Source organism: Aspergillus nomiae (assembly GCF_001204775.2).
Source record: "Aspergillus nomiae NRRL 13137 chromosome Unknown contig00794, whole genome shotgun sequence".
NCBI lineage: Eukaryota > Fungi > Ascomycota > Eurotiomycetes > Eurotiales > Aspergillaceae > Aspergillus > Aspergillus nomiae.
The window spans coordinates 1-3206 of record NW_015378849.1 but is presented as its reverse complement, the minus strand read 5'-3'; the positions used below and the strand labels follow the sequence as shown (position 1 = coordinate 3206).

The 3206-nt window shown below is 48.0% G+C and overlaps 1 protein-coding gene across 1 annotated transcript; it reads left to right on the top strand.

Annotated features, from left to right (window-relative positions):
* Window positions 1-238: 238 nt before the first annotated feature.
* On the top strand, window positions 239-3206 carry ANOM_011872 (uncharacterized protein; the record flags this gene model as incomplete). Its single annotated transcript, XM_015557126.1, has 2 exons — window positions 239-1217; window positions 1281-3206. Coding segments are annotated over 2 exons (2905 nt in total), but the record flags the coding sequence as incomplete, so codon positions are not given.

The following is a 3206-nucleotide window of genomic DNA, read 5'->3' as shown; positions in this document are numbered from 1 at the left end:
ATATCCCCGTGTCAATAAAGACTCCTGCCAGGAAGTCTCCTTCCCTACGTGTGGACATCAAGAAACTGTCGAGAATTCTTTAGATTACCCCGCGTCAGGCTGAAATCACGAGGTTGCTGCATAGACAAGAAAACACAAGCAGCTGAATTTTAGGTCTCCCGTCTCTGTTGTTTCCTTTATTCTTGACTATCCTACTATGTTTCGTTAGCGCAATACGATCTCCTCTCAAGCAGCCAGAATGTCAGACCCTGCGAACTATATCGTCGGCTGGATCTGTGCCATAGCCACAGAATACGTTGCTGCACAAGAGCTTCTCGATGAGGAGCACGAAAGGCCAGCCTTTGTGTCATCAAATGATCCGAACGACTACACATTGGGCAGAATTGGTGAACACAACGTCGTCATCGCCGTCTTGCCGGATGGTGAATATGGAACAGCTTCTGCGGCCAGTGTGGCAACGAACATGTTGAATAGCTTTCCGAACGTCAGGATAGGCCTTATGGTCGGCATTGGTGGTGGGGTTCCAAGTGAGAAGCATGACATTCGTCTGGGCGATGTTGTAGTGAGTGCAACTCGTAATGGCGAGGGTGGTGTGTTCCAGTACGACTTTGGCAAGTCGATACAGGCCCAGGGCTTTGAGCATACGCGGTTCTTAAACCAGTCCCCAACCATACTGCGCACTGCAATCACAGGTATCCAGGCACAGTATAAGAGGAAGGGACATCAGCTCGCGGAGACTGTCAATGGAATTATCGACAGCAACCCAAGGCTACGGCGAGAGTACGAGCGACCACAATCAAGCACTGACCGGCTATTCAAAGCCGAAATTATTCATGACTCAAGAGGCTGTGAGGAGGTTTGTGCAAAAAGCCCCTTCAATTTAGTTCTGCGGCGCGAGCGGACTGAGTTTGACGATAACCCTGCCGTCCACTACGGCCTGATTGCTTCTGCCAACCAGTTGATGAAGGATGCTTTGATTCGAGATAGGTTGGCGGTGGAAAAAGAGGTTCTCTGTTTTGAAATGGAAGCCGCAGGTCTGATGAACAGCTTTCCTTGTCTAGTGATTCGGGGCATATGTGACTACTCGGACTCGCACAAAAATAAACAATGGCAAGGGTATGCAGCAATGGTGGCGGCTGCATACGCCAAAGACTTGTTGGGTCGGATCCCATCGAACAAAGTTGACGCTGAGAGGAGGATCGGCGACATTCTATCTGGTTAGTCTATATCAGTTCAATAGTCGTCCTATAGGTTAATACTAAAAGATGCCATTATGGTAGGTCTCCAAGACGTCGCAGAAGACCACAAGAACATTGCACAGAAGCAGCTTGATATACAGGAAAACGAACTCAAGCAGAAGTTGTCTGACAAGCAATTGGAGTGTCTTCACTTATTCCGTCTCACCTCTAGTGCCCACGACACCACATATGAGTGGTACAAGGATCGTGTGGAAACGCGGGTCGAGGGCACCTGCGAATGGTTTCTCAACCACCATCATTTCCAGCATTGGCTACACGAGGATTCCGGGCCATTACTGGTGTCAGCAGACCCAGGCTGTGGGAAATCTGTCCTCGCTAAATATCTGATTGATGAGAGATTACCTCGCTCGGCAACTATCTGCTACTTCTTTTTCAAATCCCAAGATCAGAACACCGTCCGCCAAGCACTCTGTGCTCTACTCCACCAACTCTTTTTACACCAGCCGGTTTTGGTTGAATATGCCATGGACGCTTTCAAGAAAGACGGGTGTAGTCTGATCAATTCAACAATATCCCTCTGGACAATTCTAGAAAACGCAGTGCAAGACCCCCTGGCCGGATCTATAATCATTGTCCTCGACGCCCTGGATGAATGTGCCCAGTCCGAGTGTGAGGATCTGGTCCGAAAAATAAAGAATCAATTCCTCGGCGGCCGCTCAAGTAGTCTGAAGTGCCTGCTAACAAGCCGTCCGTATGAAGAGATCATGGGTAAGTTCCAGAACCTGCTGGAATCCTTCCCATATATCCGTATACCAGGAGAGGAGGAGTCGGATAGCATTAGTCGAGAAGTCAACCTTGTCATAAAGCACCAGGTCAAGCAGCTGGCGAAAGAGAAAGATCTTCCAGACCGAGTGGAGGCTCATTTGGCAGAGAAATTGCTCGGCATCCCACACCGTACCTACCTCTGGGTATATCTTGTGTTCGACTGCTTAAAGAATCGACAATTCAAGAAAACACCCAAGGGTCTCGATGGCATGATGGCTAACCTGCCCACCACTATCTACGGGGCATATGAGCAGATTCTGACCAGGTCACACCAGCAAGAACCGATGGTTCGGCGGGCATTAAGTATGATTTTGGCAGCGAGCCGGCCATTATCTGTTTCAGAGATGAACGTTGCATTGAACGTTGATAGGACATCAAAGTCAATTCATGACCTTGATCTAGAAGAAGACAAGGACTTCAGGACACGGCTGAGAAATTGGTGTGGGTTATTTGTGTCTGTCCACCATGATCAGGTGTATTTTATTCACCAAACCGCTCGAGAATTCCTACTTACAACCACAACTATCCCTCGGGACTCATGTTGGCAACACTCTATCACCAACATTGAAGCCCATAGCGTTCTTGCAGAAGCCTGTGTTTTATATCTTGACTTCCTTAATAATGACTCAGCCCCCATAGTTGCAAGCACAGATGATGGCGAGTTCCTCAATGAATATATATTCCTAGATTACTCGGCCAAAAATTGGGGTACCCATTACCGCGAGGCGAGTGACAGCACCTGTGCTGATTTAGTTTCATCTACTTTGAGCATATGTACTCCTGAGTCAAGGAGCTGGTCTGCATGGTTCACAATTTTTCAAAAGGGCGAACAAAAGCTTTCTACTGGAAGAGTTACCAACCTCATGATATCGTCATATTTTGGGCATGAGGGAATTGTCCAGCTTCTAGCCGACAGGGGCGCCAACTTAGAATCCGTGGATAATCTTGGTCGAACACCGCTGTCATACGCAGCTGAGAATGGGTATGAGGCTGTTGTCAAGCTACTGATTGACAAGGGCGCCAGCTTGGAAACTGTAAATTTTGTTAGACGAACACCATTGTCATATGCAGCCGAGAATGGGCATAAGGCCATTGTCAAGCTACTGATTGACAGGGGCGCCAGCTTGGAAACTGAAAATTTTGTTACACGAACACCACTGTTATACGCAGCTAAGAATGGGT